At 56.4% G+C, this 23,208-nt stretch overlaps 1 protein-coding gene across 3 annotated transcripts; it reads left to right on the forward strand.

Annotated features, from left to right (window-relative positions):
• Positions 1 to 8,826: 8,826 nt before the first annotated feature.
• Positions 8,827 to 22,989, forward strand: SIX3 (SIX homeobox 3). Of its 3 annotated transcripts, none has more exons than XM_036262986.1 (3): positions 8,827 to 9,695; positions 11,479 to 11,638; positions 22,871 to 22,989. In XM_036262986.1, exons 1-3 carry the CDS (start codon positions 8,878 to 8,880, stop codon positions 22,958 to 22,960), a joined length of 1,068 nt encoding a protein of 355 aa, XP_036118879.1. In that variant the 5' UTR covers positions 8,827 to 8,877; the 3' UTR covers positions 22,961 to 22,989. The 3 variants fall into 3 exon arrangements, with proteins under 3 accessions (XP_036118879.1, XP_036118880.1, XP_036118881.1); XM_036262987.1 differs by lacking the exon at positions 22,871 to 22,989 and adding an exon at positions 12,023 to 12,510; XM_036262988.1 differs by lacking the exon at positions 22,871 to 22,989 and having other exon boundaries at positions 11,479 to 11,825.
• The last annotated feature ends 219 nt before the right edge of the window (positions 22,990 to 23,208 follow it).

The raw sequence follows: 23,208 nt of genomic DNA on the forward strand, positions 1-23,208 counted from the left end.
GGCGAAACTCTCCTCGGAAAACCCAGAGCAGTGGTACTTGTAACTGGGAATTGGCCTAGGCCCGCCCCCTCGGCCCCTCCTCCCGCCTCCACCTCGGCGCGCGGAGCTCCTGCTGCACCCGCAGCGCGACTCCCGGCCACCTTGGGCCACGCTATCCCTTAGAGCCTTGAAATGGCCTAGATACCTGGAGCGGGAAGGAAAGGTACCAAGAATGATGGTGGCCACGGTCGTCCTGAGTTTTACGATGTATCTCTCCACCTAGAGCCACCTTGCGGTCTCCTAGTCTCTGAGACTCCAGGGAGCGCCGGCCTCCCGCGTGCGGGGCTGGGCGTGGGGGTTGTGCACGTGTTCGCTTGGCACTGGAAACAGTTCTCGGAGGGGACTTGTGAGTTCCAGTAGAGGTGTTTTCTCGAGAGCGTGAGAGAGAAAGATGTGGACATGCGGTCAACTTCAGGTCAGTCTGTTCGTACAAGGCCATTGTCAGTCGGTGTATCGGTCTGTGTCTCCTGTTCATTCACACAAAGTGAGGCCACCTCTCCCTCGTCCTCCATGCAGCCTCCCAGGCCCGGTCAAAGGGCCAAGGCCGGGGGGGGGGGGGGGGGGGGCTGAAGCCTGGCGGGGTGAGGCCCTTGATATGCTCCTCCATGTTCTCATCCCAAACCCAAGCTGCCCCGGAGCCCCCTGAGAGTCAAGCTAGAAAACCTACGTGGGAAAAGGGCACTCGAAGGGCTACCCCACACCCAATGCAGGATGAAGTCCCAGCCTTGGTGCGTTGTGCCTATAGCCCTGGCATCTTCTGCCGACCCATCCAGGGATCCGGATTGGCGGCGGCGGGGGATGGTGGAGTTGGGTTGATACAGGATGGAGGTAGAGATGGAAAGAGGGGAAAAAAGAAACAGGATCGGGTGAGGATGTGGGTGGTACCGTAAGGTGGGGATGAAGTTGGGGCAGTCCCGGATAGCGCCAGCTTTTGGGCCGCTTTTGGGAGGTAGGTCGGGTTGTGCCGTTACTCGCCCCCCCCCAACACACACACACTCACACACCGTAAAATAAAGCTAATGATGTAGTAACTTAGGAGGGGGTGAGGGGCTGGGCGACCGGAGGGAGGGCGGATGAGAAACGCGTGCCCCAAGAGCGAAGACAAACAGCTGTGGAGGCTCTGCCCGCCGCTCAGCCTTCCCAACAGGTTAGCTAGACTGGGATCCAGCCGGCATTTCGCAGGGAAGTGGAGGGCGGTGGGGGGAGACTGAGCAGAGAGGGAGAGAGCCTCACAAGAGGACAGAGGGAGGGAGGAAGGAAAAGAGAGATAGGAGCGAGAGCGCGCACCGCGTGGTTTAAAAGGAGACACACTTCCTAATGAATATTTATCCGCCACTGCTTCTTGCTCCTGGTTTCCCTTACCTTGTTGCAGGTAAGATCTTCCCTGCGCCCCAGCCCTGGGGGTCCCCCCAGCTCCCCTAGTCATTCTCAGGGCGCCGGTGGCCTTGCGGAAGGCTTCTTGGCGGCCGGGGAGTGGGGGGACCGGAGGGTGGCTCCACTCCAGTTTGGCTTGGGTGCGTGGCTTGCGACCCCGCACTGCCGCGGATCGCTTGCCTGGGCTACTTGTGTGGGTAGCGTGGGTGCGAGTGCGTGTATAAGAGTGTGTGTGACAAAGGAGGTGTGCGCCCGCGAGCACGCACGCTTGTTTTCTGCGCACTCTTGAGGACATTTCCCGACTTTTCACTCGGACGCCCCGGATTTCTTGCCTTTGCCTTTCTCTGCTTACCCCTCCTCCCTCCTCTTGCATCTCCACCTCCCCCACCCCATCCCCACCCTCAGATGCTGCGGCGCTCTGCTGTGGGCTATTGTACAGCTGGTGAGGGCTACCCCGAGGGATCCCGGGTCTCTCATAAAAGAGGGTGTATATTGGGTTATAAACCCCCACAAAGGCCACCGGGCCACGGCGTCCCCAGCCCCCCTTCTGTCCGCGATGCTCCTCCGCCCCCCCCTCGCTAACTTGGGGTACTAGGGTCTACAATGGAGCTAAAGGTGATCCGGACCTGGGGTTACTGAGTGAAGGTTAGCGGGAGCCCATGGGCACCAGGGTGAGGGCCCCCCAAACTTCCTCCTCCTGCCTTCCCCCGCCGGAGGAGCACAGGGAATTCAGGGGCAAGGGAAACTGGAAGTAGAAGGGAAGGGGGCCGGGGAGGCGCCGACGATATAACCAGAATTCTTAAATAGACTTACCCGGCCACCTGTTGAGACTCCATTTGGGGTCGGCAGGCTCCGGAGCTGCGCGAAGTGGACACACAAAACCAAAAGACAAAGTTGGAAAAAGAAAATTCTTTCTCTGGGCTTGCCCAGAGTGGCCAGTCAAACTCGCAGCTCTACGCTAGGGTCAGGCAGCTGTAGAGCCAAAAGTAACTTTGCCAGGTCCCTGGCCGCCCCCGTGTCCCCCTCATCCCAGGGCTCCTCAGCTCTGAGGCCAGGGGCTGTGAGCCTGCGGACTGGGCGCTCGGGGCCCAGCACAGGCTGTTCGGTTTAAGCCGGGGCAGGATTTCTAAGCCCTGCTCAGAAGTCAAGAGCAGCAGCGCCGCCGCCTCCGTGCGGCCTTTCAGGACGCGGTCGCTCCCTGTTCTTGTCTCTCGCCCTCTCTGGTCGCCCCGGGACAAAGCCCCCGGTGGCGGGCCGCTCTCTTCCCTCTAAATCCCCTTCGGGTCAATGCGCTACCAGCACCGGGCCGCGCGCTTCTCCCGCTAGCCGTGTGGCTCTTAAAGAGCCGCACCCCCTACCGCCCCCCCCCCCAGCCCTCCGCACTCCCCCGACCCCCTCCTCCCGCCCTTCTCCTCTGGATGGAGCCCCCCACGCCTTTGCCCCGACCGTTGCCCGCGGACTCCTAGCCCCCTCCTCTCCCCTCCTCCCCTGAGCAGTTGGTAGGCCTGGCCTTGGGGCCACAGAGCTGAGTTTTACCCTCTGCCTCAGGTCCCCTTTCTCTCCAGCAGCTACACCCCTGGCTTCCCCGCTCCTACCTTTGCCCTTTAGATGAATCAAGGTCCCCCGGCAACGCCTTGCCCAACAGAGATGATCCCTAAAGATCAGCAGTTTGGGCTTGAATTAGGGTGGCCTGGGAGGGTAAATGGGGTGGGGCATGTCAGCTGAGCTGGTGAAGAGAGTGAAGAGGAGCAGACCAGATGGACCTAGAAGGCTCTGCTATCCCAGGGGACTTCCAGACCTTTTGGCAGAGGGTGAGGGCTGACTGGGTGTCACTCGTGTTTAGAGGCAGCTGCCCTAGAATGGTGTCCTAAGGTTACCAACCTGGGCAGCCTGTGTGTGTCTGAGGGATTGTGGGTGTATGGGGGAGCACCTCCAGAAGGCAAAAGTAACCCCCCCCGCAAAAGTAACCTTTAAAAGCCCAAAAACTGGGTGAGCAAAGAGGGACCTTGAGTGACAACTGTCAGGGAAAAGGGCACTGAAGGAGAGAGAGGACAGAGACAAAGGATGTCTAGGCTTTCAGAGGACTGTAGTACAACTTCTAATAAGGTTCTTTATATTTGCTGGCCAACCATGTCCTCTACTCCACTGATTAAAGGGGAAGTACTTGGTGGACTTACTACCCCTTCCTTCCAGAGTGAACCCTTTCTTCCTCTCCCTCAGGCCTTTTTTAGTCCCAGCCTCACCCAAGCAGCCAGTTGGTCCTGCCTAGAGCACGTTCTCCAGGCCTTCTGACGTCTGGAAGCATAAAGAGAGATCATAGAGGGCAAGGCTCTCTTGTGGGCTGAACAAGGTAGACTGTGGTACCTTGCCTTCCCTGGTGCCAACTGGCATAACATTTGACTGTGTTTGGTTCTGTGGATGGTGAGGGCAACGATGGTTTGAGGAGGTGAGAGTACACATCCCTTCTCAAATCTAAGCCCTAGCACGCCACTTCTAGCTGTCATAAGGGGATCCCTGCAAAGAAGTAGGTGGCCTCCTGGGCAGTGGAAACCAAAGGAACTGGAGGAGAAAGGAGGATGGAAAGCTGACCCTCCCCTGGGCATCTGCCCTCTGCCACCACAATATTAGACCAGACGCATCTTTAAGGAACTGGGGTGGCTAATTGCTTTCAAATTGGCCAATTTGGGACAGGTTGGAAGTGCACTACCTGGGCAACAATCTGAGGCCTCATAAGGCTCCCATCCTTCTCTCTCTCTCTCTCTCTCTCTCTCTCTCTCTCTCTCTCTCTCTCTCCCGGGTCGGGTTTGTGCCTACTCTCCTCATCCTGGCAGTGGGAAGTGCAGTGGACCAAGACAGAGCCAAACTCCTCTTCTTTGAGAATGTGGGGGGTGGAGGGCCTTCCGCGGGCGGTGGGGCTCATTAGGCAGAGCAGGGTGCCGAGAGGTGCGCGCGGCCAGCCCCGGAGGCCGCCTTTGAGCCATCCGGGCGGCTTCATTAAGCGGCGCTAACAAGGCATACAAATGCCGGGCCCAGCAGCTTTCTTGCCGTGGCGGGGCCTTAGCAGGGCGCCAGGCTAATGAGGGTCACTCAAAGGGGCTGATCAAATATTCAAATTTCACCGCACGCCGGGAACTTTTATGTGCGGAGAAAGTTGAGGCAACTGAGTTGTGTTTACTGTTCCCGGCTACAATTGCTCAGAGCGCGGGTCCCTAGAGGCTAAGGCGGGAGGCGGGGGTGCAGGGAAGGAGCAGTTGTTGTTGTTGTTGTTGTTGTTTTTCAATCAAAGGAAAGTAATCGGGGTCCTTGATGGGCTTCGCGGCCACCCCGCCTGAGTGCTGCGCTCCTCTGCGCCCTCCTTCGCCTCCCGCGCCTAGAGCCTCCGTTTGTGGCTTGCAGGGAGGCCCAGACCGCGGGCCACCGGGCTAGCCCCCACCTCCAGTCGGCCTGGGTGCTGGAAGGGGTGTTGCCCCTCAGGACAAACCTGCGTTAAGGAGCTGAGCAAGGCCCAGTGGGTGCACCTGCCCCAGACCTCGGGCCTTCTTCTCTCCGAGGCTTGCAGACCCCTTGGTTTTCGCGTTAACCCCAAACAAGGAGAGAGTGGGAGTCTCGAGCACCTCTCCCGGTGGTTGTGTGAATGCTGGGATTGGAGCTGACATTTGTAAATAAGTGCCCAGTAGGTTCTAGTAGAGAAATACACTCTCCAGCCCAAATGCCCTTTCACCACCTGTACGCCGTTCTTCCTGCCGTCTGGGCCAGAACTGAACAGGGATAATGGTGGCAATTTTGTGACCTCGGCCTGTAAGGGCGTTGAGTCCCAGATGTCGGAGTCTGAGCGGCCCAGACGGCAGGGGAGACCTAGAAGACCCGCAAGCAGACCCATCCATCTGAACACCCCTTTCTGAGAGAGACCCAGGGTGCAGGCGCCCCCTACGCGCCAACCACTCCTGGCGTTCCCCATATTCATCTCCTGGCCTTCTCGCAGCCCAGCTCCTCGGGACACGAGAGTGACAGGGAAAGCGGCCTGGGCCCCGGAATCTGGGGTCCTTCAGCTTCTAACACCCTTCCCAACGCTCAGTCTGGGAATTTGGGAGGGGAAACTCCGGTGCTCCAAAACCCCTGCACCCCCTGGGTCCCCGCACACCAGTCAGCCCTACTAGACCGAGACCCTGAAGAGCCAGAGCTCCCAGATCGGCCCGAGCTGTCTAGTCATCCGCCCCGGGACCGAACGCCCCGCCTTCCTCCCCAGCTCTAGGGACTCGCAACTTACGAGCTCCGGGCGGCGGGCGTGGTGCTTTGGGCCAGAGCCGAGAGGTGCTGGCGGCAGCGGGACCACAAGATGGGCTCGGTGGGCGGCGAGGAGCGGGGCTCGGCAGGATGACTCTGACAGCTCGGACTACCGATCCGCCCCGCTGCGCCCGGCCCTGTCCTGGAGCACAAAGCTGCGCGCCTTGCCACCTCCCTCCTCAGGGCTTTGCACTCCCAAGCCGCGGCCGCTACGGGAGAAAGCGTGCGGCAGGTCGGCAGACTCCCCAGCCGAGGTTGGGACAGGGGTGTCGCCCAGCTGAATATCAGCCCTACTTGCCTCAATTCTCCTTGAGTGGCGAAGGTTTTCGATTTCAGCACTTTCGGCAGAGCCTGCGGCACCTGCCCAGCCTCCCTCCGGGCCGACCGCGCAGCGGCGGGAGAGGCCCTATCGCCCCCACCCGGAGGCGGGGGTTCTGGGGATGGGAGGGGAGGGGACTGGCTGGGTCTACCCGCCCGCCCGGCGCCTGGGTCCTCGGCTCCAGGGGATGCAGTTTCGGGGTCACGAGCTGCTTTCAAAAAGTTGAACACAATATTCGGAAACCCACCCGTAGGAATTCTCCCCCCACACGCGGCACAATACCCACTCCCCTCCCCCTTTTCATTCCTTCCTCCCCTGCTTCCTCCTCCTGCCCCTTCTCCCTCCCACCCCTTCAGCCTATAATCCTTCCCCTACGAGAGAAAGAGATCGGGAAGAAAAGATGAAGTGTCTGTTTTTGTGTCCCAACCTTAGGGCTCTTTCTGAACGACCGCCCAGAGTTTCATCGCTGAGCAAAAAAGGACCCACGGCCAGGAGAAAGATATATGGAGGGGAGAGATCACCCCAAGTAGGGCTTGGCCGGTCTTCCCTTTGGGCGAATATTTTCCGGCCTCAGTCCGCGGATTTAGGACTAACGGCCCTCAGCTGCCTCGGGCTGAGCTGGCCAGTATTGGCCCTCCCGCCCTGTCCAGAACCTCCCTGCCGCTTCGGAACCTCCAAAGCAGTTCGCGCTTCTGCGCCCAGGAGGCCTGGTGCTTGGGGAGTCAAGACTTCAGGAAGGCCAGAGCTTGGGGGTTTAGGGTTTGAGACGCTCACAGCCCCAGTCACGTTAGTTTTCCCATTTAAATTCTCTCAATCTCTCTTCTGTCATTGAGATCTCCAAAGTGCTGCGGACTCGGCACTTCGCTCCCAGATCTGCATCGGAATGTAGAACAGATCTTAAAAAAAAAAAAAAAAAAAAGTTTTGAATTCCTCAATGATTTTTCTTCTGGAAAGGCAGCTTAGGATAATTATGTCAGCTTTATTGAGGGCAGATTAGTTGAAGTCTGGATGCTGCGTTTCAATACACGTTGTACACGGGCCGACAATGTGGGCATTGTTGGCTACTGTGTGTGAACTCATTCAAAATATACACTTTTAAACACCAAACCGAGTCCTGTCTAAATATACACAGTGCTCAGGGAAAAGATGTCTGTGACCCCGACAAATCTGCGTAAATCACACTTCCATAGTTACAGAAGCCTCACAAAGGGAGGCCTGGCTCAAGATGCTGATTACATCTTCTTAAAAGCGACATACCTTAGAATAAATACTCATGCTGGGTCTGGGGGCTGCAGTGGCCAGAGGGAGGGAGGGCTCTCTCCATTCTATGGGCCTTTTGGGGTCTGTTTTAAGCTTGTGGTGTTATTTTCCTTAGAAAATTTGACAGTTTATTGTTATTTTTACAATATAAGCAAAGAAGCAATTTTCAGGCCTATCCACTTCTTTGGGGCAACCTCCAAAGTTTGAGTGCCCTTCTGGAGCTGGGTGGCAGGCACAGAGCTCCTTCGGAGGGTAGCGAGCATGGGGGCTGCTCCTGTGGGCTCCCAGGCTTCTCAGTTTGCGAACCTCCTTCATAGCTCCCGGGGGAAGCGCCGAAGTCTAGGAGGAAACAAAGAGGAGGGTTGCTTTATCAGGTGGAAAGAAATGTACTGTTATTTCCACTACTATTTTAAAATTCGGACAATACAGGAAATCAAGGCTTTTTGAATTGGGGGTGGGGGGCAGTTCCAGTGCAGAGGAAGTTAGGTAAACGTGGCCATAATCAGGCAGGGGAGGCCAGAGCAGTTTCCAGAACCCTACTCTGGCTCCCAGGCATCCGATGCTCCCCCAAATCCTAGATAATGGAGCACAGCAGCCTGCACGACCCGGGTTGGCTCACAGTGGGCTCCATGATCTCATCTCTCCTTTCTTCCTCTCCACTATTAGTGCTCACATAGGCAGAAAGAGGCAGCCCGACGTGCACACCATGTGCAAACCATGTCCACCTCTGCTATCCCTCCGCCTCTCTTTTCGGGCTGGCCCTTGGCCTTCATGTAGCATGAGAAGCCTCTCACCTCCCAACAAAATCCCCCCATTTAATTGCTCATCCCATGCAACAACTCTATACCCAAGGCTTTTTAAATTTCTGGATCAACTTCTTTGGAGAAGTGGGAAGAAGGGAACTCAGAGACAGTGAGAAAAGGAGAGAGAGAGAGAGAGAGAGAGAGAGAGAGAGAGAGAGAGAGAGAGAGAAGCGGGGGACGTGGCGAGATTAAGAGTTGCAAACATCAAAAAAAATTCTTTCTACCCCTTCTCGCTCCCCCCCCCCCCCTCGGCTAAGTGGTAAAACCGTCCTTACGTTCTCGGTATTGATTGGCAGGGCTGACAGTGATTGGCAGTGGTTGCCGTGGCAACCCTACAACGACACTCCGCAGACCAATAGAAAAGCGAAACAAAATGTTTCAATGCTGCACTCACTGTGGATTTAGGGGAGATATTATGAGGCTGTTGTCATTAGGGCGATTGCTGTGGAATCGCTGAATCTTGACTCGGCGGTGGTTGGCTCTCGCTCTCCTCTCGCTCTAGCTCTCCCTCTCCCTCTCTCTGTCTCGGGTTCGCTCTCTGCGCGCGCGCACCGGGCCGCTCTCCTTCCTCTCTCTCTATGTGGCTGCGCGGGTGTGTGTGTGTGTGGATGTGTGTGGGGTGTGGGTGTCCCTTACGCCCTTCCTCCTCCCCCTCCTCCTCCTCCTATTCCCCCCTCCTTTCCTTCTCCTCCTCCCCCCTCTCCTCTCCCTCCTCCTGGTCCTCATCGCCCCTCTCCTCCTCTTCCTCCCCTCTCTCTTCCTCTCCCTGAATTTTCTCCTCTCCTCTCAGGTCAGTCCATGGTATTCCGCTCCCCCCTAGACCTCTATTCCTCCCACTTCTTGTTGCCAAACTTCGCCGATTCTCACCACCGCTCCCTACTTCTGGCGAATAGCGGCGGCGGGACCGGTGCGGGAGGCGGCGGCGGCGCGGGCGGCGGCGGCGGCGGCGGCGGCGGCGGGAACTGTGCGGGAGGCGGCGGTGCTGGCGGAGCAGGCGGCGGCGGCGGCGGCGGCGGCTCCAGGGCCCCCCCGGAAGAGTTGTCCATGTTCCAGCTGCCCACCCTCAACTTCTCGCCGGAGCAGGTGGCCAGCGTCTGCGAGACGCTGGAGGAGACGGGCGACATCGAGCGGCTGGGCCGCTTCCTCTGGTCGCTGCCCGTGGCCCCCGGGGCGTGCGAGGCCATCAACAAGCACGAGTCTATCCTGCGCGCGCGCGCCGTGGTCGCCTTCCACACGGGCAATTTCCGCGACCTTTACCACATCCTGGAGAACCACAAGTTCACCAAGGAGTCTCACGGCAAGCTGCAGGCCATGTGGCTCGAGGCGCACTACCAGGAGGCCGAGAAGCTGCGCGGGCGCCCGCTCGGCCCGGTGGACAAGTACCGCGTGCGCAAGAAGTTCCCGCTGCCGCGCACCATCTGGGACGGCGAGCAGAAGACGCATTGCTTCAAGGAGCGGACTCGGAGCCTGCTGCGGGAGTGGTACCTGCAGGACCCCTACCCCAACCCCAGCAAGAAACGCGAACTGGCGCAGGCCACCGGCCTCACTCCCACACAAGTAGGCAACTGGTTTAAGAACCGGAGGCAGCGCGACCGCGCCGCGGCGGCCAAGAACAGGTCAGTGCCGGGGCCCCGCGGCCTGGCTACCGTCTCCGGGACCCGGGAGGGGGAGAAAGATTGAAATGGGGGTGGTGGGTCAGGGTGCCAGCGGCTGCGGAGCTTCAGAGAAGCCACTACCCCCTGGCCAGTTGAAGAAAGTTTCCTCTGGCCCAGGCGCGCGGAAGAGGGGCGGGCTTTGGGTTTACTGGTTGCTTTGCCCGAGCGGGGGTTTCGTCAGGGTGGAGAGAGTGTGTGTGTGTGAGATCCTGAGTGCCCACAGCCCCTGGTCCCAGCCCCTGGGAGCCTTAGCTCTGTGCTGCACCCGTACCGCCTCTTCGGCCCAGTCCCAAGCTCGAGACTGCTCGGGAGCCTACAGACGGGGAAGGAAGGAAAGAAAGTGCTCCTTGCCATCTGGTTCTTATTTTCATGCATTGCACAAACCGGGGGAGGGATCCACAAATGTCAGGGAGAGGACCCACAAATGTTGGGTCCCTGCCACAAAGGGAAAATGCTGGCGGCCAGCACGCAGCAGGCCTCCTTCCCAATGCCTTGCAAGTTGCTTTATCAGGAGCAGGAAAGCAGGGCTGGGAGGGGAGAAGTCATGTGTGTGTGTGTGTTAGCCCTCCTGCCCCAACCAAGGAACATCCCCTTGGTCCACTAAATTGCAAAATGGACAGGAGCCCTTTTGCTGCCCACAAGTTGGCCATAAAATCACAAAGTTGTACTGGGCTTGACCAGTCAGCAGAGTTTTGCCTGGGGGAAGTAGGGAGAAAAATAACCAAGGAAAGATGGGGAAAGGAGAAAGGAGAAAGGAGTAGGAATGAAAGAGGGAAGGGAAGAAGTTGGTTAAGAGCCCAGATAGGAAACCTGTGTTCCTGCACAGCCTGGATGGGTGCTGGGCCTGGTGTATAGCAGGGAGCAGGGCCCTCAGTACTGACAGGTGTGGGGGCTAGGGGGCTGGGTGTGAGTTCCTGGAGTGGTTTGGTGCGTTCCTGTTTAGCTGTCCCAGGCCTGAGCCTTCAGCCATCTCACCCAGCTTTGGAGCCAAGTTTTCGCCCGATGGGGGGAGTACCCAGGTCCATGGGGAAGGCCCCTTTGTAGGGAGAACTCAGAGACACTACGTCCAGGCCGCTGTTGCTTAGCCCTAGGAAAGGAGCAGCGGGAGACTGCTCTGCTCTTCCCTTCTGACTTCTCGTCCCCCTTTTTTTCTCCCTCCTCTTTCCTGTTTTCTGCCCCCAGCTTCCGTGTTTTCTCTTCCCCCGATCCTGCGCTTTGCGCAGGGAACCCGAGGGCAAAGCCAGCCCAGTCCTACTCCGGGAGTGTGTTTGGGGGGCTGGGGCAGGAGGCACAGCGGCGACCAGACTGCTTTTGCGGTAGACGGCTTAATTTGAGGAGTGCCAGGGGCTGCTCCCCTACTTCTGCTCATTCGGGGCCGGGCGTCCTTAGCTGTGTGCGCCCAGGCCGCCCCAGGCGGCCGGCCTCGGGTTCTGCCTCTCCTCCGAGGCCGACCCGGGTCTGGAAAGCCTTGGGAAGCTCGAGGGCGCCCCGGGGAGGGCAGGGAAGTGTCAAGATCCGTGCCAGGGAGGTCCTGCGGCACTCAAGAAGCACCCTGGTACTTGGAGGAGGGGATGAAGGCTGAAAGAGGAGTAGGGGGCGGTAGCGAAGGGCGCAGAGCAGAGGAGGCCGGGAGCGTAGGCGGCGGCAGGCCCTGCTCCTGCGGATGGGGCCCGGGAGGTGGCTTGGAGGAGCCGGGTGGCGTGGCCGCTGTGTCAGGATAGGCGCTGCTCTCTGTCTTCTGCAGGCTCCAGCACCAGGCCATCGGACCGAGCGGCATGCGCTCGCTGGCCGAGCCCGGCTGCCCCACTCACAGCTCGGCAGAGTCGCCGTCCACGGCGGCCAGCCCCACCACCAGCGTGTCCAGCCTGACGGAGCGCGCGGACACCGGCACCTCCATCCTTTCGGTAACCTCCAGCGACTCGGAATGTGATGTATGATACCCAAGGCCGCCCTCCTCCCCCTCCTCCTGTTCCTCATCCCCTGCTCCTCCTCAACCTCCTCTTCTTCCTCCTCCAGCCCCAGAACAAACTGGTATCAGGATACACCCCCATACACACACAAGTACACACACACTCCCACCCCAGCAAAAACAAACAAACAAACAAACAAAAAAAAACAAAAAACCATATAAAAACCAAGAAAAATAAATTTATCGCAAATCATCAACAACCCCCAACCACCATTTACCACCACGGCCACCCCAAAGGACCACGACGTCAACAGACAGTCACAAACGCTGATGTTGTGGGCAGCAAACATAAAAGAGGTGACAATTGTATACTTTCTAGGACAAGCGCGGCTTCTCCTTTCGGTTCCCACGGACCGGCACCCCACCTGCATGACGATTTATTTGTATCTGGGAAAATACTCTCTCTAGTTTAAAACGATTTAAAAAGAGTCGACTATACAAAAACCGACCACCACCACGATGACAAGACAACAAAAGCAAAAGAGACAAAAAGAGAAAAAAATAAAACCGCCATCTCCGTTTGGAATTTGTTTAAAAAGAAAGAACTCCTGGAGAGGGAAATAGCAAATGTTTCTTGCCTTTTGTTGCTCTCTCTCTCTCTCTTTTTCCTCTCTCTTGATCTCTTTCTTTCTCTCTGTTTTTAAGTCCAAGTATTGGTCAAACAAGATGCAATTTTCTGTTTTTTTGTTCAGCAGACAATCATTTTCTTCGTAAGCACCTTTTTCTCTCCACTCTGTCACTGCCTGTGTGGGTACTGGTTATAAATGTGGAAAAAGAATAGTTATGACTGTAACAGATTTTTATTTTTATTTCAAAATTTTATATGAATTATGTATATCTTAATGATCGGTCATTTTCCCAGTTTGTAATATATGTGTAGAAATTGCCTGTATATGATAATTGCTTTTTCTCCTCTCCCTTTCTCTTTCTTTCTCTCTTCTTCCTCCTCCCCGCTCACCTTTTTCCTTTTGGGGGTTCCTCTCCCACTCGGGTTCCAGGCGTCGACTTGGCAGTTCAGGTGGGCTCGTGGGGCTGGGGTAGGAAGGAGGACCCTGTCGCTAGCAAAGCGGAGTGAGACCGTAGTATTCTTATGCAAAAGCTATTTCAAGTTTTCCTAGCTGCTTTGGAGATATCTCTCACTCCCCATAGGGCGCTTTTACTGTTATCTTAACTGCGCGTTTATCTATATGTAAAAACTTTCTAAAGCAAATACAGTATTCTCCATTTTCTTATCATTCCTGGAGACTGGTGTTTTTGTCCGACCCTGTGCCGAGGCCGGGGTGCTGCGGCCCGGCCTGCCTTCCACTCCAGAAATGCCGTCCAATCTGGGGCAGGACTTTAAAGCTGAGTCTGAGCATTTTTCCTGGAGAAGGGAGGGGAGAAAATGGGACCGAGCCCTTCGGAAAAGAACCAAAGCCAAATTCTAAGTGAAAAGGCAGAAAGGGCATGGGGGGAGGAGGCTATGGCTGAGTTCTTAAGTGCAAGCTGCCAGGCCCTGATCCCTGCTGAGGCCCTTCTGGGTCTTTGAGGGAGTGTTTGGTATCTCTTGGTTGTTGTTGCCTTTTTTTTTTTTTTAAGGAGAAACACACAAGGTCACCAAATCCAAGTATCCACCCAGAGCCCAGATGGCAAGTTTTGTCTTCTTTTTCTTTGGGGGGCGGGGGGCAACTGTAGCCCAGGAGGGGAGGGGAGAGAGAGTGAGGCAGAAATAGTTTGAGGAGTTCAGGGTCTAGAATCAGGATGGACCCCTTTCTCACCACCAACTGGATGACTTGCCTTATGGGTCTTCATCCATCTCCCTGAAATTTCTTCCCCTCTCTTGGGATCTACTGGAGTCCCTTGAACCCCAAGACATTTCAGAGTCGATTTACACTTTAAAACAGGAACCAAAAAAATCACTGGTCCCGCTGGTCCCAGGCCTCTCTGCCCTGTGCAGGGCCCCCGCAGTTCCCTGGGATGGCTGTCTGGTGGTGCCTCTGCTCTGGGCTGGGCCAGGCCAGCCTGTGCTGAAGGAGGAGCCCTAAGCAGTGATTTCAGAAAACTTGCCTTCACTTGAAAGTCCAATTTCCAAAGCGTGCAGGATTAGGGAGCAACCAACGTGCCTGGAATATTGCGCCTGTTTCTGAACTAATTTTGACTTCTGATTTCCTTTTGTCTCCATCACTGGCAGCACCAGGGGGTTTATGCTGGCTGGCTGGAGAGAGGTGGCCAGACCCAGAGGTGCCTCGGGTGTGCAAGCAGGGTCTTGTGTGCCCAGGTCCCCTGTTTGCCGGAAGCGGAAGGTCTACTCGAGCGTTTTTATTTAGAACCAGGGCATCCAGACAACCTCTAGAGCTTCCAGGTTCTGTGGCCTGTCCGAATCTCTGCGTGTTTACCGCCCTGGGAAACGGTCCTCATGATGCCACAGTCCAGGCAATATTGACCCGTGTCGAGGCATTTGGAGAAGGGGCTGCCCAGCTTCTACCCAGCTTGAGCCTCTGTTCTGGTGCAGAAAATGATGTCCTGGAGGAGGGGATCTGTCCCCTACTCTTGTTTTTAAATGGCCTGTCCCATATCTTGGGCCTGGAAACCCAGAGGAGTGGCTGCCTCAGACAGCGTGGAGCATCTGGAGGGACCCCACCGGCTGCCTAACCAGATTTACGGTGGAAGGAAAGGCATGGCAGGCGGGAAGAGTGACTCCTGGGAGGGCCTTGATGCTGACACTAGGGAGCAGATGCCTTTTGGTTTGGGGACAGGGGACAAACCTGTGGAGTTGTAATCCTTCCCTCAACGTACCCTACAGAGAAAGCAAGTTTTGGGCATCAGTGCCCATTCCTCCTCCACTGCAGAAAGGAGGCTGTGAGACCCCACCGCAGCCTTCAGCCCTGGAGGCCTGGGCCCTGCTGGGTGTCACCCACCTGCTATCGGCCTGTCTTGCTCTCTAGCATCTATCACTCCTTCTCATCTCCTGTTTCCACCCAGGTCTGTACAAATACACTCTACTCTGCACTTTCTGACCCTACCTACAGATTCCCCACAGACGAGGTAGGAGTGCTTGCTGTGAGTGGTGTAGATGTGTGCAGTTCTGAATGCTGGGCTTCCACCGTGTGATCAAGGTCTGCATATAAAGTGGTGTGTGTGTGTGCGTGTGTGTATGTGTGACGTTTGCATTAAATGTGTGTACAGTGCGTCGGTGTGTCCAGCATGTGTTTTCATGTATACAGCCTATAGTGTGGGTATTTGTGTGTGGCTTGGGCAGTTTATATGTGCCTAGTTCTGCAAGGTGCCTTCCGTGCACCTATAGGGTGCTGTGCATGCAGGGTCTTTCTGTGCAGTGGGCATGTGTCTGTGGGACTCAGGTGTGGATATGTGTGGGTTCCCTTGTTCTAGTCAACCAGCAGATATGACCACCAGCCCCCCCCCCCCCATAGGCCGCCTCTCCCTCTGAGGAATGGGTATTCTTTGACTGGAGGATAGAAGGGAGTTGGGCTCGATGGCCTTCCCAGTCCACCCTTTACCCTGATACACTGTGGATATTACGTTGGATTTGGCCCTGCCTCTTTAAACAGCTGAGTGAGGGGAAAGAGGCCAGATCTCCCCAGATCTCCTTTTATCAGCTGCATGCCCATTCTTCTTTCTGGGTCCTGCAAAGCCACCGCAAGGCAGTCAACGTGCTAGGGGCCTTGGGGCAGAACTCCAGGGCAAGGCCTGGCTGAAGCTCTGCTGGCTAAAAACCCATCTCAGCCACTGTGCACAGCTCACACAGCCTGGAAATGTTGCCGACTGTGCTTCTGTGGTGGTGGTGGGGTGCAGTGGGGTGTACTCTCACGTGGGCCTCATGAGGCTGGGTAAGCAGGCCTCAACTGTAACCTTCCGTCCCCTCTGTCTGGCCTGTGGTAGCCGTGGGCTAGCTCCTGTCCTGCTGCCGTGCCAGCGCCAGAGCATTGGCACACCGGTGCACACGCAGTGCGCTTCCACCTGGTGCCTCAGCCAGCGCGGCCGCCTCCGCCTCCGCCCTTCGCCTGTGTACATGAGCCTCTGCATACCTGGCAGCCTACTCTAGTGCGTAAGGAGCTTGAAGAATAACAGCCAATTTGGAATATTCTCTTCGTTCCTGCCTCTCTCAAAGAAAAACAATATCAATCTGGGATTTGCACCAGAAACCTGAACCGGCAGAATAGGATTTGAAACTGGGAAAATCTGTATCAAAGTCATTGACCTCTAGAAGCTGTCTGCCTGAGGGAAGCTAGCCCAACCTACCGCTTCCTGCCTGTTCACCTCTTCCTCCCTCCCACCCCAGCTGCAGCCTTGAGCCCCAACATGGCCCCTCTTCTTGCCCTCCTCAAATCCTGTAGAATCAACTGCCCAGCACCAGCACAGTTGATTATCCCCAGCGAGATGTATAGCTGATTAAAATGAAATGACCTGGAAGCTGCCACAGTGCGGGGTTGGGATGCTGATCAATAGTGAGACTGGAGGCGCAGGAGCTGGGGCTGGGATTGGGGTTGGAGGCCAGTGATGTGGGGAGGGCTCCAGTGCGGAGCTGGGAGGGCCAAGACCAGGCCCAGGCAGGCCCAGTGGGGGTGGGACCAGAACCCTAGGGTGGGCTGTGTGGGATGAGTGCTCCCTTAGCTTCTGATGAAAGGAAACCTGGCCAGCCCAGTACATTCTGGACCCAGCCCCGTTGCTCAGGTCCCTGGAGCTCACAGCCTCGCCCCAGGCCTATGGTGTATTGGGCGAGCTTGGCCTCAAGCAATGGACGTCTGTCTCTTCTTGCTCTCCGGTCTTTCTCTGTCTCTGAGCCTTCTTGGTCCCCTGCCTAAGTCTTGGTCTTTGTGTGGCTGTCACCTGGCTGCTGCCTCAGGGACTTTTCTGGACTTTCCCCTATTCCCTTCATCCCAAACTCTGGGGCTGAGACATCCAGCCCACCAGACAGCGTCCCCAAGTCCTCAAGCTCAGGCCAGCTCATCCCACGCCCCTTGGGCCCCAGCTGAGTTGAGCTTCCTCTGCCCGGTATGAGGGCCCCCAGGGGCCCTCCAGTGAAGGGAGGGCAGGAGGGAGCCAGGGAGGAGGGGAGCAGTGCTAGCCTGCTCGGATTTCTCCGGTCAGCTGAGCACAACTTTCCATTCGAGTGTATTCATGCAGTGGCTGATTGAGCTCCGCGGTGTCGCTGTGTCGGGCGGGGCTCTGCAGGAGCCAGTAGGCACAGCCAGGCTGACAGAGGCTACAACCACACACACACACACACACACACTCACTCACTCACTTATCTATACAAATGCACCCCCCAACTCACTTGTTACGCACACACCTCACCCTCATCATAAACCTGTTGTAGCCCTTTCCCTTATTGCCCACCTGTCCCCAGAGCAGTTTCCTAACACTCTGGACTTTCTCTCTTACACAACACAGGGTCTGCCTTGACTTCCCCTTTACAGATTCTACGTTGGTCCTCAGACACAGACACAAGAACCCTCCATCCTCTGTCTCCTCTGCAGGCACACCTCCAGGGTGCACACACTCCGAACAGTGGAGATGCACACACAAACATGCCGGTAGCACAGTCACACCCTCCTACAGATCTATCCAGAGCTATCTTTGCTGCAAAAGAAATACACATCTGCATAAAACAGCATTAGCACCAACAAACATTTAAAGCACAGCCTGTTATATACAGTGCAGCAGGCTGGGTCTCACCAAAAGTTTACCTACAAGAAAGGGAGCAGCCCTGCCGGTTTGGCTCAGTGGTTAGAGTGTCAACCCATGGACCAGAGAGTCCCGGGTTCGGTTCCCACTAAGGGGGCATGTACCTTGGTTGTGGTTTGTTGTCCCTGGCCCCGGTGGGGTCATGTGGGTGGCAACCACTCGATGTGTCTCTCTCACATCGATGTTTCTCTCTCTCTTCCTCCTGCTCTATCTAAAGAAAAATGCAAAAAAAAAAAAAAGTCTTCTGGTGAGGATAAAAAGAAAAAAAAAAAAAAAAAGAAAGGGAGCAAATGAGCAATAACTAGAACACAGCCACTACGCATCCACCAGAAGAAACACACAGAGGATGCATACGCAGAGGAAACCTTCACACAACACACATGTGAAGCCAACCCAACCCCACAGTAGACATGCCTCCCAGAGGCACTGTAACACCCAAAGCACATAGCCTGACTCTAGGCACCGAGAGGCCATTCAGTTGCACTACCTCACCCACTCCCAGTGCGCGCGTGTGCACACACGGTGAGGGCCCAGAGAAAGATAGGCAGAGAGCTAGATAAGCCTGGTCATGGGAGTGGTCAGGTGAATGGGGTCTCCGTTTTATAATCCACCCCAAATGCCCAGAGGCATTGTTTTGAAGCGGCAAGACGGGAAGGGGGATACAGAACGGGGAGAAAGAGAAAAGAGAAGGGAGAGGGAAGTTGGGACAGAAATGGGAGGGACAGGAACAGGAAGGCCGGGGGAAGATGGGGAGCAGCTATTTCCTGGCCCAGGCAGGAGGAGGGCCAGGCCTTGTTGGGGAGACAGTGCCTTTGTAAGCACAGGAACCATCCAGTCTTCCAAAAAGTGCCCAGGGGAGCTGGCTTGTGACTGCCGGCCCTGGGAAGTGAAGTGAGTGCTGCACGTGTGTGAGGCAGCCTGGTGCCCCAAAGTGCCCACTCCCCTGTGGGTCAGGGAGTTCAGGCAGCTTTCTCTGCCCAGAAGAGGCTCAGCCTGAAAACACCTTCCTTCACATCACCTTCCACTCTTCTCTGCCCTCAGCAGCAGCCTCTCCCTCACACTAATACTCTCAGAGGCCCCCGCAGATGATATTATTCACAAGACACACACACACACACACACACACACGCGCACGCGAGCGCGCGCGCACACTGCCCCCCCCCCCTCTCCGTGGGCACTGGCTCCCCATCCCTCCTGAACAAAACAGAAGCACATCTCCTAGCAATAACTCTCCACGCTTTACAAATAAGCCTATGACTCTCCTCAATTTATACACACACTCTTTTCCGAAAAGGTATGGGCCTTTAACCTGCGGAAGTCTAACCCATCAGACACCGAGAACTTTACAGAATATGCTGGCGAAACAGGACCGTCACACGGGAAGCCACGTACACATGTACACATCTCCTGAGGCTGCTCACTGTGGGATCAAGGGGCAGAGCCTCTCCGTGGGAGGATGGAGATGGCTTTGGGGCTGGAGTGCACAGTCCAGTCCAGAAAGCACAGGCTGATGGTCTCCTCCCCTTCGAAAAGGTGGGACTTGAGGCCAGAGAGAGTCCTCAGATCACTGGAGGTGAAGGCAGGAGAGTGTGGGCGGTCCAGGAACCTAAACAGAAGGTCTGAGGGGCCCAAGGCAGGCCCAGAGGTGGGGGGAAGCTCGGCTGTGTGGGGGAGGTAGTCCCCTGGGGAGCGGTCCGGGACGATGCCTACTCGGCTCTGTGGGTGTGCGCTCCCCTCGGCCCCATTCCGCTTCCCGACCACCGTTGCGCTCCCTGGCGCCGGGCCTTTGTCTCTGCTTTCCTGGCTCGGACTCCGTCTTTCTTCTTTTAAACCGCTGGGAGGCGCTGTGGCCGAACCCCTGCCGCTCGGGGCCTGACGCCCTGCTCCTCCCGCCGCGCCGCCTTTCCCCGCGCGGGGTCCCCGCGGAGCTGGGCTGCCCCAGGCGACAGCCGAGCCTGTGCCTGGGGGCGGCCTGGAGCCCTTCCAGGCCTACGATGGCTTCAGTTTGTTGGATTTTGAGATGACTATTTACCATCATAACTAATTTGCCGCCATTATTAAACAGAAATTCTTAGCAGGACCCCTTAATGACTGAGCACGCTGCTAATTACGGGCGTGCACGCCTCTGGCTCTGCAGCCCCGGGGGGCGCCGCCGCTTCTGGCTGCCTGCCCCCACCTCGTCCTTCCGGACGCACGGCAGCGGCCTGCTGGCCCGACTAGCAGGATGGACCGACAGACACATGGACATATGCTAGCATATGGAATCCAGGCCCGGCCACCACTGCCTTTTCCTGACCTCTCTGAACTGTAAGCGGGTCTGATTACATGGGAAGGAGAAACTAAAGGAAACTCAGAGAGGGCCATGGCGTGGCCACTGTCACTTAGCCAGCCTCTACCTTCACCCACCACACCTGTGTATATGGTGTCTCCCTCCAGTCTTTCTCGCCCCTGCACTCAGGGTACCCGAGTAAATACTTTCCTTTAGACCCTTCTTTGGACGCTAAGGTGAGGCAAATACGAGGAAAGAAAGTGGGGACGAGCCTGGAGCAGCCAGCCCAGGCTCTGCCCGGCTGAGCCGCCTTCTCTCACTCACCAGCACTTGGACTTTGCAGGGATGTGGTCCTGACCAAACGCGCCTCCTACAGGGACTGGACGTAAGAGAAGCGCCTGCCAGGGGCTGCATGCTGGCTGGCATTCAATGAAGCCCAGTGGGTGAGCTGGGATTTCAGCAGGCTCCTCTTCCAGACTGGACTGGGCTTTGCTTGACCCACTGCTTCCCAGTGACATGAGTCTCCATGGTGTGCATTTGAGTGTGAAGTGTGTATACATGTGAATTTTGTGAGTGTGCAGTGAGACTGTTGTGCAGATTCCCGTGAGATGCAAGAGAAAGATTTACCTGGTGCCCTTATGACATGTCTACATGAAGATGTGCCTGGGGTGGGGTGTGGGGAGGCCGTGTCTAGAGCATCTGTGCTTGTGGGTATGAGTGCATCCAACTAAGTCCAAAAATAAGAACAGAGGGGCGGGACAAGTACAGTTAAGCCTTGCCTTCAAGTTCCTCAGAGTCTAGTGGGCAGTTTAAGGTCATCACGGGAAAACAAACAGGTGGAGTTGCATACGGAGTGTTTTGGGGAGTGGCAATTTCGACATGAATTAACAACTTTGGGGGTGGGAACAGGAAAGGCTTCTCAAAAGAGATGGCTTTGACTAGAGAGATGGAATGGATTGAGTGGAGGAGATTCCAGGCAGAAACAACAGGAGCAGAGGCATGGAGGAGGTTCGGGTTCCTATGCAGAGCAGTGTAGTGTGGCTGGCGCCTGGGTGAATAAGGAAGCTGGTAATTGAGTCTGAGGGAAGGGGGAGTGGGGGTCAGCTACAAGGTCAGGCAAGTTGTGTGGCCTTGATCCCATGGGCACTACTTCTGTTTGTCCCTCTGGTTGGAGGGAGTGAGGCTATAGACAGGAAGCTACTCCAATGGGCAGATGAGGAGTGAAGGGGGCCTGAGCCAAGGCGGCAGAACCGGGTAAAGACATTCCCAAGGATGTGGAAGAATTTGATGACCATGTGGAGACCTATGGGCTCCCTGGTGAGATGATATCAGTATTTGTCTTCTCACGGATCTGTGACTCGGTGCCAGATCTCACCCCGTGACCCGGGTTCCCCCAGAAGCAGCATGCCCTTCAGGCTCTCATAAAATTCACAGGAGCTCCTTAGAGGGAACCTAGCCACTCAGACTGGTGCACCTTATTCGGATACCCATCCCTTACCCAGGCCTGGTCTCCTCCCGTGTCTACCACTTTCTGCTTTAGTCTCACCGCGTGGTAAGACCCTCTCAGAGGGGCTAGGGTGAGGGAGGATGGTGACAGCTTGAGCTTCAGGCCGAGGCCTGGTGAGTCCTGGAGGAATAGCTGAAGTGATCCCAGGAGACCAGCATACTAGGTGAGTGGGGGTGTGGCCCGCATGAAGGGTCTCCGAGGGTCAGGTATGGACGAGGGGACCTAGGACACACGCAACCACTCTCCGCGAAACTTTGGTGTGCGCAGCCCCTGCCAACTGTTCCGCGCGCCCTCCGGTGACCCAGATTGTCCAGCGCAGGAATCTGCTGTTTGAGTCGTTTAGGACACCACAGAAGGCAGCTAGACTACCGTGTTATTGGACGAATGAGGGTTTAGAGACCCAGAGAAATGGAGTGAGTCCGAGTCAAACTTAAGTTTCTTGGAGATCCTTCCATTGCACTTCGTGGCCTCTCACGTCTGCCTCCCACGAGCCTAGAGTGTACGTGTGACCGGGGCGAGTCTGTGCGAGTGGGTGTCTGCTGCGTGGCCTTTGTGTGACCCCGCGCCCGCACGCGCCTACTGAGTGTGGGTGGGAGGTGTGGCAGGTATCAGGGAGCAGGGCCGGGAAGCTTCAGCTTCCAAACTCCGAAGGTCCTGGCCTGGGCTGTGAGTGGCTGCGGGAGGAAGTTGGGAGGAAGGATGAAGGCAGACCACAGCTCTGTTCCCGCAGAATAGTCCAGGACGTGACCACGCCAGTGGAGCGTGCCGGAAGGCGGCAGAATGGATGCATTTCCCTGGGCTTGGGAGGGTCGGGAGGAGGACAGATGAGGGCAGTGGGTCAGGGCATCTAGATTTCATGAGCCCCTCGAGGTTTCCAGACACCAGTTTAGGAGCTTTTATGAGCTGGACACCTGCAAAAAAGTCCTTTTCCGCCTCCGGGGGCAACGAGAACCATGTCAGGGTGCTCAGTTCTGGACCCTGGGAGAAAGCGGCGGGACCCCCTCCTGCTCTGGCTGTGCGCGCCCGAGATCTGGTCCGAGGAGGCAGCGCGCTGAGGACAATTGCTGGGTTTTTGCTGCCACCTCGCGGCGGCGGTGCGCAGCACCCCAGCCCTCTGCGCCGTGGACTTGGGCTGTGCAGGCGAGTTGCGAAGGACCTCCCCTTGAGGCCCTTGACATTTCCATACGATTTTCCCCAGCACCTCTTCTCCCAGGATAGCCTCCTTCTACTCTTTTTGTTAAATCCTTACCCGAGGACATTTTTGCATTTATCTTCAGATAGAGTGAGAGGGAGAGAGAGGGGAAGAGAGAGAAACATCAATGTGAGACAGACACATAGATTGGTTGCCACCCACACAACCCCAGCCAGGGCCAGGAACAAACTGCAGCCGAAGTGCATGCCCTCAGCGCAAACCGAAGCGGGATTCTCTGGTCCCTGGGCCCATGCTCTAACCGCTGAGCCAAACTGGCCAGGGCTCTCCTTCTACTCTTAAAGGGGAACGCTACGGACCAAGCCCTGTCTTATACTAAAGCTCACAGTTTTGCTCCTGTAGTACCTTCCCCCTTAGCCTGTGGGATTTGAAGTCACCTTTCCAGCTCTTTCCTCTCGCGTTATTATTTGGTCCTGTAGCTGCCCACCTGGACTTGTAATACTCATCTCATGCTAGGGCTTCCTTTCTGCTGCACTATTAACCTTCTCTCCTGCAGATGCCTGAGTCTCATACAGATGGAGCGTGCAGCTCTGCTTCCATGGTGACTGGAGGGAACCCACTCACCCCCTCTACAACCGCTTTCTGAGCGCCAGGACAGCAAATGGCAGCGCCGACCCCGCCCTGCGATCTTAGGATCCTGCTTTAATGGAACAGAGAAATGCAACGCAAAGTTATAGTTTAAATGGCCATATCAAAGTGTGAACAAAGAGGATGCCAGGAGGGCATTCGAAGCAGATCTTGATCCCAAAGTATGAGTTTTCCAGGCTGGGGAGCAGGGAAGAGCAATCCAGGGACTGGGAAGAACATGTCTGAAGACACTCAGGTGCAAAGGGC

This window comes from Molossus molossus, unplaced genomic scaffold (assembly GCF_014108415.1).
Source record: "Molossus molossus isolate mMolMol1 unplaced genomic scaffold, mMolMol1.p scaffold_m16_p_15, whole genome shotgun sequence".
Lineage (NCBI taxonomy): Eukaryota > Metazoa > Chordata > Mammalia > Chiroptera > Molossidae > Molossus > Molossus molossus.